The 15169-nt window shown below is 42.9% G+C and overlaps 1 protein-coding gene and 1 long non-coding RNA gene across 2 annotated transcripts; one reads left to right on the forward strand and one right to left on the reverse strand.

Annotated features, from left to right (window-relative positions):
- Positions 1–3154: 3154 nt before the first annotated feature.
- LOC309338033 lies at positions 3155–7279 on the forward strand. Its single transcript, XR_014154596.1, has 3 exons — positions 3155–3287; positions 5544–5670; positions 7086–7279. It is a non-coding gene; the product is annotated as an uncharacterized lncRNA (long non-coding RNA).
- Positions 7280–7650: 371 nt separating this feature from the next.
- Positions 7651–13832, reverse strand: LOC309338670 (uncharacterized protein). Its single transcript, XM_081855989.1, has 4 exons — positions 13666–13832; positions 12142–12271; positions 10169–10285; positions 7651–7751 (listed from the first exon to the last, which is right to left on the reverse strand). The coding sequence occupies exons 1-4, from the start codon at positions 13721–13723 to the stop codon at positions 7742–7744; spliced, it is 315 nt and encodes a 104-aa protein (XP_081712115.1). The 5' UTR covers positions 13724–13832; the 3' UTR covers positions 7651–7741.
- Positions 13833–15169: the final 1337 nt, after the last annotated feature.

Here is a 15169-nt window from a genome sequence, read left to right on the forward strand (position 1 = left end):
TATTAAACATTAGTGATCCATAAGATGACCTCTTCCCTCATCCCATTAGTGTCAAGTTTATTCAGAAGTCCTTGGCGAGGTACTTTATCAAAAGCCCTTTGACACACTCACCCACAAAGAAGGCTCATTAGGCAAAATGTTAGGATAATGGTCATATTTATTAATACAACAACTTGGAGGAACTGTAGACCAAATCAACCAAAATCAGAAAATACAAGCAGGTGAGGAGTTTAGCTAATTCTGGTAGGGAAGCACCCCTCCTTGGATTCTGACACAGCAACAAAGTGGGTTTCTCCAGCGAAGGATAGGGAAGAAGTTACTCCTCCTTGGGAATGTGCACCCAGGCTCTGCTGTCCAGCATTCACTGAAAATACATTGTTGTTATTTAGTCGTTTAGTCGTGTCCAACTCTTCGTGACCCCATGGACCAGAACACGCCAGGCACTCCTGTCTTCCACTGCCTCCCGCAGTTTGGTCAAACTCATGCTGGTAGCTTCGAGAACACTGTCCAACTATCTCGTCCTCTGACGTCCCCTTCTCCTTGTGCCCTCCATCTTTCCCAACATCAGAGTCTTTTCCAGGGAGTCTTCTCTTCTCATGAGACGGCCAAAGTATTGGAGCCTCAGCTTCAGGATCTGTCCTTCCAGTGAGCACTCAGGGCTGATTTCCTTCAGAATGGATCGGTTTGATCTTCTTGCAGTCCATGGGACTCTCAAGAGTCTCCTCCAGCACCATAATTCAAAAGCATCAATTATTCGACGATCAGCCTTCTTTATGGTCCAGCTCTCACTTCCATACATCACTACTGGGAAAACCATACCTTTAACTAGAATCATAGAATCATAGAGTTGGAAGAGACCACAAGGGCCATCGAGTCCAACCCCCTGCCAAGCAGGAAACACCATCAGAGCACTCCTGTCATATGGTTGTCAAGCCTCTGCTTAAAGACCTCCAAAGAAGGAGACTCCACCACACTCCTTGGCAGCAAATTCCACTGTCGAACAGCTCTTACTGTCAGGAAGTTCTTCCTAATGTTTAGGTGGAATCTTTTTTCTTGTAGTTTGGAACCATTGCTCCGTGTCCGCTTCTCTGGAGCAGCAGAAAACAACCTTTCTCCCTCCTCTATGTGACATCCTTTTATATATTTGAACATGGCTATCATATCACCCCTTAACCTCCTCTTCTCCAGGCTAAACATGCCCAGCTCCCTTAGCCGTTCTTCATAAGGCATCGTTTCCAGGCCTTTGACCATTTTGGTTGCCCTCCTCTGGACACGTTCCAGTTTGTCAGTGTCCTTCTTGAACTGTGGTGCCCAGAACTGGACACAGTACTCCAGGTGAGGTCTGACCAGAGCAGAATACAGTGGCACTATTACTTCCCTTGATCTAGATGCAATACTCCTATTGATGCAGCCCAGAATTGCATTGGCTTTTTTAGCTGCCGCGTCACACTGTTGGCTCATGTCAAGTGTGTGGTCAACCAAGACTCCTAGATCCTTTTCACATGTACTGCTCTCAAGCCAGGTGTCACCCATCTTGTATTTGTGCCTCTCATTTTTTTTGCCCAAGTGCAATACTTTACATTTCTCCCTGTTAAAATTCATCTTGTTTGTTTTGGCCCAGTTCTCTAATCTGTCAAGGTCGTTTTGAAGTGTGATCCTGTCCTCTGGGGTGTTAGCCACCCCTCCCAACTATACGGACCTTTGTGGGCAAGCTGATGTCTCTGCTTTTTAAGATGCTGTGAAAATACATACTTGAGGCTTAAACCGCCCCCCTCCCATCATACAAGTTCCACTAGCAGATCCCTACAAGGTGCCCTTAGCTCAATAATGTCTCAGCATATCTAATCTTTCTCTCCAAGCTCACCAATTGGAGGCATCCATTGCACTGTCTGTCCCATCTGTACTGGATGGGTTTTGAGTACTGCAACCTGAACAAGTTGCGGGGGAGGGCAGGAGAGGGCCTTCTTTGCAACAGCTGCTAAGATGTGGAATTCTCTCCACATAGAGGTGGCCTCTTTGCTATAAAACTTCTCAGAAGTTGCACCTCTTTACCCCAGCCTTTGACACCTGAGATGTGTGTTTTCAGAGCCTAGCCTACCCCTGTGATTGTACTCTGTTGAAGCTGTTTTGCATTTTGAACTTTAAGTTGTTGTAATCCACCAGCCGCCGCCACCACCACAACACAACATCTTCGCCTAACTCAGCACCAAAAGAGCAAACAAATCACGCCACTCCCAAATGCTAATCTAATTCATCCCAACAGTTTGAAGTTGGCAAAAAAAGAGAAGGGAACCTGTGGCCTGTCAAGGAATTGCTTTTCAAATATTCTTATTCAGCCCTTCCTAACAGGTAATAGTAATAGTATTCTAATAATTTATTATTTATACCCCGCCCACCTGGCTGGGTTTCCCCAGCTACTCTGGACGGCTTCCAGCAGAATATTAAAATACAATGATTTGTCCAATATTAAAAACGTCCCTAAACAAAAATGAATAGCAAAACCCCACAATGCAAATTGGAGGGAGGGAAGGCATAGCAAGATGGGGGAGCTTGAGGGGAAGCAGAAGGCTGATAATACCATGCTTTGAACATCTTCCCATTGGCCGTCAGGCCCTGATGTGGTGGCCTCCTTAACCCTCTCCTTCTGAAAATCAATTACCCACGTTTTCTTTTGGGGACGGGTGAGGTGCGAGGAGCATGCATGATATTGAAAGTCAAAGTCATAGCTGTCAACTTTTCCCTTTTCTTGCGAGGAATCCTATTCGGAATAAGGGAATTTCCCTTTAAAAAAGGGAAACGTTGACAGCTATGGTCAAAGTACGCAGTGGAGCACATCTCCCCGTATCCTTATTGACTCTCCCAAAGAACACTAAAAGTGCTCATTGTACTAACTCGGTTGTCCTCTTCAGTTCATTCTGTTTGTTTTAGTGACAGACCACAAAAGCTACACATTGGATAGTGTTCAGGTACTGCACTGTACTTGGTGTCCTCTCTCTGGTTCACCTTGTGTTCTTGTGCTGTGATGCAAAAATAGCTCTCCTTTGATGCAAAGTGCCAAGAATTTCTGCCACAGCACATTAGGAGCATCAGTGCAAGATGGGTGGGTTATAAACAATAAAATTATTATTATCATTATCACAGAGGCTTATAAATAGTAAAAGATTCAGCCGTTGCAATAACATAAAACCTTAGTAGCATAAAACCTCTCCCTGTCCTCTTTGAGATCCCAACCATGAAAATCTACTACTACATTGCTGTCCTTTCTGGGATGTTCCTTGTTTCCAAAGGTATTTTTATTTTTATTATTTATTGAATTTATTTACTGCCCTATACCCAGAGGTCTCAGGGAAGTTCACAGAATAAAATCAAAATATAAAACCACAAAATACTTAATCAAAATAAAAACAACATCCCAATAACCTCCATGCCCCCCCCCCCAAAAAACCACCACATTTTTAAAGGGCATAGGATGCCAAGGTATGCATACCATGATGTGTTGCAATTTGGCTGTTTCATGTAACAGCTTCCCTTGGAAGTTATTTTGCTTTAGGGTGGCCAGGTTGAAACGCCACCTCCCCTATTGGTCTTTTAATATTGCTATTTTGGATGTGAGAGTTTTGTCCAGTTATCCGCAAAGCCAGTACAGTGATACAGAATTGTTCTGCCTGGCCTTTGGCTTGGAATCAACTTGATCCCCATCCCCTCTTTCCTTTTTCCTTTTTCCTTTCTCCTTCTGTGTTGGAACTCCTATTTGGGGACTTCCCTGGCTTTTCTCTGGCCCATATAGGACCAGTCTGGATAGTTGGCCTTGGTGAAGTTTTGAAGTTTTCATCCCCCAAAAGTTTTTGATTTGAGTTTCTACTGAAATGAGGCTGCATTTTAATGTTGTATTTTAATCTTGTTTTTAAGTTGTATTTTAATCAATTGTTTTTATACCTGGTGTTAGCCGCCTTGAGCCCGGTCTTGGCTGGGGAGGGCGGGGTATAAATAAAAATTATTATTATTATTATTATTATTATTATTATTATTATTATTATCCTTTTGCATAGAGAGTGGGCTGTTTGTTGTCTGCAGAATGAAATTGGATGTTGGTTGTCGTTATTGTTGCTGCTGCTGCTTTTTGTGTGTATGTGTATGGAAGAGGGAGAGGGGGAGGGGAAAGGGGAGAGACACCATGCTCTTCCTTCTTGATCTCTCATTGGCATTTGATACAAACGACCATGGAACCTTCCTGGACCAGGTCTGAGGAACGGGAATATGGGAGACTGTATTATAGTGGTTCAAGGAGAAACCTTCACTTTATTTGGACCCTGCTGAAAACATTCTTGTTTGGACAAATCTACCTGGATGCTTAGAAAGTAGAGGTGTTTTAGTATTTTAACTTCTGTATGTTTTAAAATATGGTTGTAAATTCTGTCCATAAGTGACTGTGGAGGCCTATTCTGGATCCACACATCCTTCTACTGTGGCGACATAGGTTTCCAGGTGGGAATTGATCACAGTGAGAGTTTGCCAAACATGCCTTCCTCTTAGCTTGTTTCTCCTTTCGTCCTGAGTTTGTGCTTCATTAAAGTCCACAATGCCTTTGGTAGAAGCCAGTCTCCAATTAGAGTGCTCACAGGCCAGTGATTCCCAGTTGTCAGTGTTTATATTACTTTTTTTTTTTTTTTTTTAGATTTGCCCTGAGAGTGTCTTTAAACCTCTTTTGTTGTCCACCAGAACTACACTTACCATTCTTAAGCTGGGAATAGAGTAGTTGCTTTGGAAGACGATAATCAGGCATCTGAACCACATGACCAGTCCAACAAAGTTGATGTTGAAGAATCATTGCTTCGACACTAGTGATATTTGCTTCTTCCAGTACACTGGTGTTAAATTTGTCTGTCATCCCAAGTGACATGTAAAAAATTTCAGAGACGGAATCTTCTGAGGAGTTGGAGATTGTGTTTGCAGCTTAATTCATATATGGAAGTTATTTTGTGTGTGCAAAGGTGAATTTGTGTGTACCTTGAGTCTTCTCTTTTACAAAGGTCTTGCATGGGAGGGGGTGTTTTTCCTAGAAATGAATATTGTTGTTGTTTAGTTGTTTAGTTGTGTCCGACTCTTCGTGACCCCATGGACCAGAGCACACCGGGCACTCCTGTCTTCCACTGCCTCCCGCAGTTTGGTCAAACTCATGTTTGTAGCTTCGAGAACACTGTCCAACCATCTCGTCCTCTGTCCTCCCCTTCTCCTTGTGCCCTCCATCTTTCCCAACATCAGGGTCTTTTCCAGGGAGTCTTCTCTTCTCATGAGGTGGCCAAAGTATTGGAGCCTCAGCTTCAGGATCTGTCCTTCCAGTGAGCACTCAGGGCTGATTTCCTTCAGAATGGAGAGGTTTGATCTTCTTGCAGTCCATGGGACTCTTAAGAGTCTCCTCCAGCACCATAATTCAAAAGCATTGATTCTTCGGTGATCAGCTTTCTTCATGGTCCAGCTCTCACTTCCGAAGATATTAAAAATGAATGAGTGGCTTACAATGCCTTTTCTCTTTCTGTTTGCAGGTCAAACCGGTTTTATAGAAACTCGTGAAGCGTGCGAAGCCGCTGAAGGTTGGTGCCAGGAAGGCCCATGCAGTATTGGACCCATGGAAATTGGAAAGTGTGACACATGGATCTTCTGCTGTTCAGGGTAAAGTTTCCCAGTTTGTTTGTTTGTTTTTTAAATCCACTCTGCCCCAATTAAACATGTGTTTGCATTTTCAAATTTTCAAATTTACATATACAGTACACTGGAACATCACAGGCCCCAGTAGTTTTGCTTCTGGAATACAGTGGTACCTCTGGATGTGAACGGGATCTGTTCCGGAGCCCCGTTTGCATCCTGAATAGAATGTAAGATGCGACTGCATGTCTGCGCATGTGCAGGTCACATTTTGCCGCTTCTGCGCATGAGCGTGATGTAATTTTGAGTGTCTGCGCATGCGCGAGTGCCAAAAGACGGAAGTAACACACTCCTTTACTTCCGGGTTGCCGCGGAGCGCAACTTGAAAACGCTCAACCTGAAGCACATTCAACCCAAGGTATGACTGTACACAGTTTGTTTTCTTCATAAGGAGCTGGTACCTGTTCGTTGGTGAAAACTAGAGAATGGCTCTGAAACCTGAGTACAGTGGTACCTCGGGTTAAGAACTTAATTCATTCTGGAGGTCCGTTCTTAACCTGAACTGTTCTTAACCTGAGGTACCACTTTAGCTAATGGGGCCTCCCGCTGTCACCGCCGTGTGATTTCTGTTCTCATCCTGAAGCAAAGTTCTTAACCCCAGGTACTATTTCTGGGTTAGCAGAGTCTGTAACCTGAAGCGTCTGTAACCTGAAGCATCTGTGACCCGAGATACCACTGTACAACAATGTGAAGCAGAAGAGTAACTTTTTGGGGGGAGTGCTTTATCATACACAGACACTGAAAAATGGCGATTTGAAAATGCAAATACATGTTTAATTGGGGCAGAGTGCTGACAGAAAATCTGAAGAGGGATTTTGCTTAGTTGGGGTTCAATTCGGCTGCAGAGGAGGCTCTCAGGTAATGCAACTGGTGTGGTCACGCTGGGCACAGAGGTCATGGGGTGCCACAGCATACACTACCACTAATGCATCCAATAGAAGGTGAGAGTTGCGGGGGGTTCCCACTTTTTGGCATCACACAGAGTGCCACTGAAATTTGATATGTCAAGGTCTTTTACTGCCTGCAGGTAAGAATGAGTTTTCTCAAGGCTCAGCTCTGGAACGATGAGGAAATCCCCCAGACCCATGAAAATTAATCAGTGCACATTACAGCCAAAAGATGGTTCAAGGAAAAGTTTGAGAGGCATCCATACTGCCTTCCCAGCCTCTTCTTCACTTCCTGGGTTATTGTTTTGGGGAAGAGAGGAGGCTGAAGGAGATAATGACATTCACCAGCTTGTATTATGGTGATATCTGTAAGTTCTTTCATGCAGAAGTACTATTTTTGTCCTTGAATATTCTCCGGTAGACTTTGCTTTCTGTTTCTTGCAAATGCTGTGTGAGGGATGCCCCTGAAAATAAAAATCTGCTATCTTCCTATAGGAACTACGGAAACTGAAGTTGGCACCTCATCAACTATTATGTTCTCATGTACATGATGATCCACTACTCTTTAGCCTTCAGAATATTTTACCATGGGACTGAGATCCTACATTGTTGATTGCAGGATTTGTTACACATCTTTGGAAAACCAGTGCATAATGTGTCAAATAAAGGAGATGATGTACCGCTAAAAATTCCTGTGTGTGCATTCTGTTAAATGTGCATATTGTCTATAAGGAAAGTGGTTTTACTTTCAGTTCAGTGAGCTACTGGACTATGAAGTGATCTGCTGGCAGCCCTGCCAGAGAAAGAAAACCTTTCCAATTTTGGGAACACCTTTGATGCTCCATCTTGTATTCACCCTTGCCTACTTCATAACTTTTACAGGCACAGAAGGGAGCCAATGGATAGTGCAGAGGCACTGCTGAGACATAACTAATCAACTCAGTGAGTGGACTTTAAATAAGTATTCTCCACCCCCCCAAAAAAACCCCAATTCACACACATTTTTACAATGCAGTTTCAAATCACGGTGTATTTATTTCTGTGGTCAGCAGCACCAAGCTCTATATAATGGGAGATTCAGGGTATGTATTTCTATTGATGTTCCCCTTTGATAAAGAGATTGTATATTAAGCAGAAGACGAACCCCAAACTTAGTACTGCCTGCAAAAGAAAGAAAGAAGTGAGTCACTGAATCGCTCATGCAACAATGTGTAATTTAACAACAAATTCATAGCACTGTTGATGCCTACCTTTAGAATTTTTCTCATTGATGCAATACTGCTTTTGGAGCTCAAATAACAAAAAAAGTAATCAAAAGCTAAAGGTGCTGAGGAAATTGCATGCTTGCCCCCACCATAAGTTAGAAAAAGAACCCTAAAGGCAGAGGGAGGCAACAAGATGTCTACAGAGACATCTGGTGAACTCATGTTTGCAACCAAGGGCTCCATACAAAGTCCTGCCCTGTGGCAAATGATCAGCAAGTTTCTCCTCCAGGAGAGAATGGCGAAATGGCTGTCGTCTCTTGCCCAGGATTCCAGCCTGGTAAGAAGATCGTGATTAGAATAAATGCAGTGTGTGTGTGTGTGTGTGTGTGTGTGTGTGTGTGTGTGTGTTTGGTTATGGTAGAGAATTGTGCAGAAACTGTCTTCGTGGGACTTCACACAGAGTTTTTAATGGCACACAGTGGAAAGCAATGATGAACACACAGCAAGGATAATACTGAGTACAGATTATTCGTTTGGGCAACTTTTGTCACAGGACGTTCAACAGTGAGACGGAATGAGGTGGGTAGTGCCTGATGTTGGACTTCATGGACACCTTTGATGCCTACAGAATGTTCAAAAATACAAAATGTATGCTCTGTCAGGACAGCTGCAAACAAGTTATCCCAAAATACAGTAGGTCTCTGTGAATTCAGGGGAGGGGGCCAATCCCTACTGAGTGCTTTTCATCTCAGAGGCTCATGTAAACACATGGAACACAGCCGTGTTATTGGGACATAGAGCATATGAAACTTGTGTTTTATCTCAACAAATAGCTCTCCCTCCCCCGAATGCCTATAGCACATGTGAACATAAAAATGGCTCTGTTGGATCAGGCTGGTGGGCCATCTAGTCAGGTATCCTGTTCTCCCTGTGGCTAACCAGGTGTCTATGGGAAGCTCACAAGCAGTGGCGTAGAATGGGGAGTGGCGAAATGGCTGTCGTCTCTTGCCCAGGATTCCAGCCTGGTAAGAAGATCGTGATTATATTGTTAGAATTCCTGCTCCATGATTTCAGTCATGGGGTTGTTGTCTTTCACATGACGGTGTATGTTTTGACTCCACAGAATGGGAAGTGACAGAGACAAGGTGTTTGTGTTACTGTGTTCCGTGAAGTGGGATTATTGTCTTTTGTTTATTCTCTTTGCTGTCTGATGCTAGAGAGAGAGGGAGCCATGTTGCAGTGCTCCGTGTGTGTTTATACGTAAATAAAGTAGATTAGCAAAAATGCTGAGTTGCTCAGGTCTGTTACGCAAGCTGCGCAAACTCTGAGGCTCCCTAAGTGTGCTGATGTCTGCTGGCATCGGTCGCTGTGATGTTCAGGCTGAAGAAAGCTTTTGAAGCTCCTGAACAATCGACCAGGAGGGAGGGAACATGCAAGTCGGGCATGTGTCTCTACCAGGGTCCTACTCGAGTGTAGGGCGACCTCCTGACACATATCACTTGCCATCAGACTGAGGGACTCATATATATAATGTCCAGTAGCACCTTAGAGACCAACTAAGTTTGTTCTTGGTATAAGCTTTCATGTGCATGAACACTTCTTCAGATACCCTTTCTCAGAACTGTTCATCTTCTCCTACTTGCTCAAAGATGAGGAGTCTTTTCTTTAAAAAGAAACAAGATGAAGGGACATGGGGTAGCAGCTGTTGTATATTCAGCATTTGTGCCTTACATCAAACATTCAGAGAATTCTGTTGAAGCATTTTGTGGGGATGTTTAGGATAATACATAAGGAAACATTTGTTAAGTGTTATCCTTCCTTCACTCACACTAGGGTCCTCTCTTAAAGGGGTTATATAATGGGTGTCACTGGCCATACACTGAAAGGTTGTCAGTGAACTACCCTGCGTGCAGGGCTATGGGCTTGGCTGCCTGCTACATTTACGTCTCATGGAGCACCCCCATGTCCCATTTACCCTGATGTTCCCCAGTTCCCCCACTTGGAGAAGCTGGGAGGGATACACGCCCAAGGCCTAAGCCAAGGTCTTCCTACATTCGGAAGTCTAATCAAGTTGTGGCCCAATTTTTACTTCCATAATGTTGTCAGAATCTTTTCTTATGATCCCTGGGGGCTGGTCCTGTTGCGCCTGGCAATTCCCTGAGCTCAGTCAGAGCAAGCAATTCCGTGAGCCCAGTCAGAGCAAGTAGCCTATCAAGCAGAGAGAGGAAAAGGCAGCCAGTTATTTCCCTCTTCCAGGTTGTCAACGTGCTCATTGACCCATATATGGCTGTGTCTTGCCCTCCTTTCTGTCTCTGTGTTTGGGGCAAATAATGGCAACCACATTTAAGGTTGGCTTAAGGGAATTTTGCCTACCTTAAGCAGCATGGACTTCCTCTGCCACACACCCCAATTTTCTTGTAATTATCAAGACAATGCCACACCAGGCAATGGCCCCCATTTGACTTACATGAAAACATGTGATTTATCAAGCTAAAACAAAGAAAGGAAAAATCGTGATCAAAACAGGCTCAAGTCAGGAAATGCTAGCCTTGCTAACTGCCTAGCTGTCTTCTGTTCAGCTCAACTGCTGATATATGACAAAATATATGATATATATTACTTAATTGTAATAACCTCGAAGCAGTTTAGGAAAAAAAGCTTTGCATTAAGATTATCAATAAAAGTAAGAGAAAACAAGTTAACCTAAAACGTATCAGTCAGATTGTTTCCCAGTTCTGCAGATACAAGATGAACTTTGTGGCTGGTGCACGCCTATAATATATAGAATGTGTTATGTACTGAGTTGAATAGGATCCAAACTGCAGCAGTCTGATTGGTCCTAGAACAATAGGATCCAAATTGCAGCAGTCTGATTGGTCCTAGAACAATAGGATTCAGAATGCAGCAGTCTGATTGGTCCTAGAACAATGCAGCAATATGATTGGTTGGCAGGAACCACCCAATCATGCTCCAGATATAAGTGAATCCACAACCTGATTGGCTTACAGTAGAATTCCAGAATTAGCCAATCATGTGCAGCCCATTGTGTAAATAATGTATATAAAGCAGATACTTTGAGGGGACATTCATTCATTCCTCCTCACCACTATGAGCTGAATAAAGAGCATGAAATCACTTTGCGACTCTGAGTATATTTCAGAATGACTGAATAATTGAATATGAGATCAGAGCATATTGAAAATCTATAACTTTACGATCACAGTCCATACCTAAAGGAAAGTTTCTTATCCTTCTAATCTTATGTTCACTTTGTCATGTTTCTGCAAGTTTGGGATACTTTTTTTAAAAAAACCAAAGTAGTCAACAAAATTCACTAACGCTTTTGAGCTTAGGGGGAATTAACGTTTCTCCTAATAGGCACATATATTTAATTAATTTTGCCCAATATTCCAATTTTTGCAAAACATTTTCATATGTTATTTTCCCCAATGCATGCATTATAATGCAGACTTTCCAATAATGTGTAGTTTGGGGGTGGTTGAAAGCACAAAGTCAACAAAAAGTTAAGAAATCCAACACAAAGCTAAGAAAGCTGAATTTCGTCATGTAGCCACATTTCAGATCACCTACTGTAAATGATAATATTGTCAGTGCTTTTCTTCTGGGGGGGGGACGCAGGGGTACGCATACCCCTAAACATTTTGTAAGTTTGGCCTCATTGAGGGGCAGTATTTCAATATGAGTAGGAAAATGAGAGTACCCCTAAACATTTTTTTTTTAGAAAAAAGCACTGAATATTGTTATAAACTTTGCATGTTGGTGCTCAAAGATGGCCCAGCCATTAGGCAGGGTGAAGCTGCTGCTTCAGGCATCAGAACACCCTCCCCACCTCCAGGTCACATGCCAGTGGGTGCCCAGCCTGCCTCACCTCCGGCATCAGTAGTGGAGAAGTGTGGCTGACATTGGCACCAATTTTGGGCAAGATCACATCCATTATAGGCTAAATTTCACCCCATTCCAGTGATGGTTATGCTGTCATTTCTTTGTCAGTGGTGGATGTGGCAGGGCATGTGGCGGTAGTGGCAGCAGCAGTGGCAGGGCAAAGCAACACTTCCTGTTTCGCCTTAAGCAGCAAAACCAGATGTGCCACCCCTTTTTGGTACTTTACATGTGAATTTATGCATCCAGCACAGCTGACTGGCTAGACTTACCTACTTTACTTCCACATATGTTGTATTTGAAAGGACAAGCATTTCCCTTCACAGAATACAGGAGCTCTGCATGAACTCACAGCACTCTCAAATGCAGAGCCATCAACCACAACTCCTCGGAACATGAACATGCTTGATGGCCCTGCAAGGATCATTGTGGCAAATTCTGCTTACCTTTTACAACACTTCTTCCCTTCAGAACATGATCCAAGGTTCAGCGCATACGATGGACAGTGTTTTTGACAGTCAGTATTCTTAACATATAAACATGAGAGCTCATCAAGGTCCCTTAGAGCAGAAAGCCCTAAAGAAGGAAGGAAGGAAGGAAGGAAGGAAGGAAGGAAGGAAGGAAGGAAGGAAGGAATATGAGAGCTGAGATTTCAGTATTTCTCAAAAGTTTCCAACTCTTCTTAGCATCATAATCCATATACAACACATGACCTGGTTCCTCATTTGATGCCAGATAGAGCTTGAAAAACGGCACAGCAGACAGCAGTTTTATCAGCTGGAAGCTTTCTGCATCATTTTACCAATCAACGTTATCGTCACCGACACCATCATTTAATACCTGGTCTTTTCCATATAGATTCAGTGTTGGAAAAGGCCGCCTCTTACTGTAGAATCCCCACCAGTGTATAAACATGCACTTGGCTGACAGAAGGTTAGATTAGGAACGGAAGAGGAATGTGCATAATACACATTTCAATACAAATCAATTTATGTATTCTGCTTCTCAGTCTCAACAGCCTAGGAAGGTGGTTGGCCAGTGGGCTGGTTGTGGTGCAGCAGCAGTGAATGGGAAAGAGCAATTTTAGCATACCACAACAGAAGGTTTTAACACCTTCCCTTTCCCCTGGACCCACATTCCGAAATAGACAAAATCTTCACACCAAATGCACCCTCTGGATGAGATTGCAAAGGGTGGAATATGTGCTAGAATTACTACCAATCCTCCTCCTCACCACTATTATACCATCTCCTTTATAAATTGTTTCCCTTAAATCATCTCCAGGTGATTTAAGATTAAAAGCACATACAAAAATCCTAAATCCAGTAGGGAAGCTTTTAATGTTTGATGTATCACAGTATTTTGATATTCTTTTGGAAGCTGCCCAGAGTGGCTGGGGAAGCCCAGCCAGATGGGCGGGGTATAAATAAATAAATAAATAAATAATAATAATAATAATAATAATAATAATAATAATAATAATAATTACAAATGTAGACTGGGATAAAAATATCCACTTAAGAGAGTTATAGAAAAAGGAAAGTTTTCAATGGTTGTTGAAAATATATCTTACACACACAAAACACAGAATGCAATATGGTTGATGCCTAAGGTAAAAATGTGCATTTATATTTTCTGGTACTCTCTTTTTTTTTAGCTAAGAACTGCATTGCAATGTTCAGAGAAATGCAAAATCTAAAGGATAACATTAGTTCAGGAGGTACAGTTCAGGTCAATTCATGTCAGAATCAACAACAAATGATTTTTCTTAGCATCTCTGAAATAATTGTGATAAATGGCAAAAGGAGTGGTTGGTTGGCAGGTTGTCTAGAAAACCAATGTTTTCTGTTGGGTCTCTGGCTTCAGCTGACTTGCTATGCAAGCATTCTAGAGAGATGCCTTGCCCTGATAATTAATAAGGTGAATACACACACACACACACACACACACACACACATATAAAAACATACCTGGAGAAGTCAACAGTGTCCGTAAAACAAAAAGAGGGATAACCCAAAAGGCTTGCATGGTTGTTTTACTGAGAATTCAACCACTGTGGCAAACCAGGTTATTTGCTGAATCTGATCAAAAATTAAATAAAATACTTGCTATCTTCCTTCTTGGTTTCTTCTGGGGGGGGGGGTAATGCCTAGACACAAATAAATGCAGTGTGTGTGTGTGTGTGTGTGTGTGTGTGTGTGTGTGTTTGGTTATGGTAGAGAATTGTGCAGAAACTGTCTTCGTGGGACTTCACACAGAGTTTTTAATGGCACACAGTGGAAAGCAATGATGAACACACAGCAAGGATAATACTGAGTACAGATTATTCGCTTGGACAACTTTTGTCACAGGACGTTCAACAGTGAGACGGAATGAGGTGGGTAGTGCCTGATGTTGGACTTCATGGACACCTTTGATGCCTACAGAATGTTCAAAAATACAAAATGTATGCTCTGTCAGGACAGCTGCAAACAAGTTATCCCAAAATAGGTCTCTGTGAATTCAGGGGAGGGGGCCAATCCCTACTGAGTGCTTTTCATCTCAGAGGCTCATGTAAACACATGGAACACAGCCGTGTTATTGGGACATAGAGCATATGAAACTTGTGTTTTATCTCAACAAATAGCTCTCCCTCCCCCGAATGCCTATAGCACATGTGAACATAAAAATGGCTCTGTTGGATCAGGCTGGTGGGCCATCTAGTCAGGTATCCTGTTCTCCCTGTGGCTAACCAGGTGTCTATGGGAAGCTCACAAGCAGTGGCGTAGAATGGGGAGTGGGCACAGGAGCAGTAGCCTTGAGCGCAAAATTGTGAGGGGCACAAAAGTCCAACACCCGGTACTGCCTCAATACAGCCGTGTGCTTCTTTTGCTGGGCTCTGTTGAAAATGGCTTCTCTATGCAAACCAGGAAGTGGCCTTTCCAGAAAATGGAACAATTCTTTTCATTTCTGTAGCTGTGATTTCTTGGGTGAAGTGGGTGCCGTTAGGCAGTTGAATATGCATGCATACTCTGTCCATTTCTCTCTCTCTCTCTCTCTCTCTCTCTCTCATTCCTATTCCCTGTGGCCCTGGACACTTGCGACCCATGCTATACCACTGCCCAAAAGCATGGATACAGAGAAATGTTGTAGGGCTAGTTTAGCTGTTTGTGTTTGATGCTGGAGGAAGATGTTTAGCCATAGCCAGGTGATGTGTTCCATACCTGATCCGTCATTAGTACCATCTCAAGGTGTGTGTGTGTGGGGGGGTGTTTCCCAATTTTTATTTTAATCATTGTCCTTTCTCGTTTTAAAGCTTTGCAGCTGCACTCTCAAAACAAGTTCCAGGACTTTATTGTGACACAATAAAATATACTCATCCCATACATAGGAAGAAGAGGAAGAGATTGGATTTGATATCCCACTTTATCACTACCCGAAGGAGTCTCAAAGCGGCTAACATTCTCCTTTCCCTTCCTCCCCCACAACAAACAC

Source organism: Podarcis erhardii (genome assembly GCF_964252035.2).
Source record: "Podarcis erhardii genome assembly, chromosome: 3".
NCBI lineage: Eukaryota > Metazoa > Chordata > Lepidosauria > Squamata > Lacertidae > Podarcis > Podarcis erhardii.